We start from the raw sequence: 756 nt of genomic DNA on the forward strand, positions 1-756 counted from the left end.
ACATTTATTACAATGTGCAGAAACAGCAGGGTCCTGGCGATGGGGTTCCTGGCGACATCCCCTCGAAAGACCCTTCAACAGGGATGAGTCCCTGTGGGGGATTGTCAGTGAACCAGGATGGGGGGTCATCAGGGTGGGGGTGCCATGGGGAGCTCCCTGGAGGGGTCCCAGGGTGGGGGTCCGTGGGAGAGATCCCCAATGACATTAGGGATGTCAGGATGGGGTCCCATAGAGGGTATCCCACGGGGGGTCCCTGAGTAGGTCTCCAGGGAGGATCCTAGTGTGGTGAATGCCACAGCAGGATCTCAGCGTGGAGATCCCATAGGGGTAGACGAGGGGTATGAAGATGTCAGGAAGAGATCCTGCAGGTCTTCCAGTTTGGAATTCCGAAGAGTCTCAGGGGGGTTCTAAGGGTCTCAGGGAGCCCTCAGAGACCCCCCCGTTCAACCCCCCGCAGGCGTCGGGCCAGCTGAATGTCCCTGGGGTGTAGGGTGACACGGTGAGCATGCAGCGAGCACAGGTACGCGTCCTCCATCAGCCGCACGAGGAAGGCCTCAGTTGCCTGCACCCCGAAACCAAAGGGGGGGTGGCTAAAACCTGGCACCCCCCAAAAGCCCCACATCCTCCTCAGGGGCAGCAACCCCCCAAAACCCACCCCTGTGGGACAGGATCCCTCCAAACGCACCCACAGGACACAGGAGACCCAAACACCTGCACCCCGAAGCATGTGGGGGGCCCTAACACCCAGTGACCCCC

The 756-nt window shown here is 61.0% G+C and overlaps 1 protein-coding gene across 1 annotated transcript; it reads right to left on the minus strand.

Annotated features, from left to right (window-relative positions):
• Positions 1–427: 427 nt before the first annotated feature.
• LOC103807304 (histone H3-like centromeric protein A) lies at positions 428–562 on the minus strand (the record flags this gene model as incomplete). Its single annotated transcript, XM_009080032.1, has 1 exon — positions 428–562. A coding segment is annotated over one exon (135 nt), but the record flags the coding sequence as incomplete, so codon positions are not given.
• Positions 563–756: the final 194 nt, after the last annotated feature.

This window comes from Acanthisitta chloris, unplaced genomic scaffold (assembly GCF_000695815.1).
Source record: "Acanthisitta chloris isolate BGI_N310 unplaced genomic scaffold, ASM69581v1 scaffold2018, whole genome shotgun sequence".
NCBI classification, from domain to species: Eukaryota; Metazoa; Chordata; class Aves; order Passeriformes; family Acanthisittidae; genus Acanthisitta; species Acanthisitta chloris.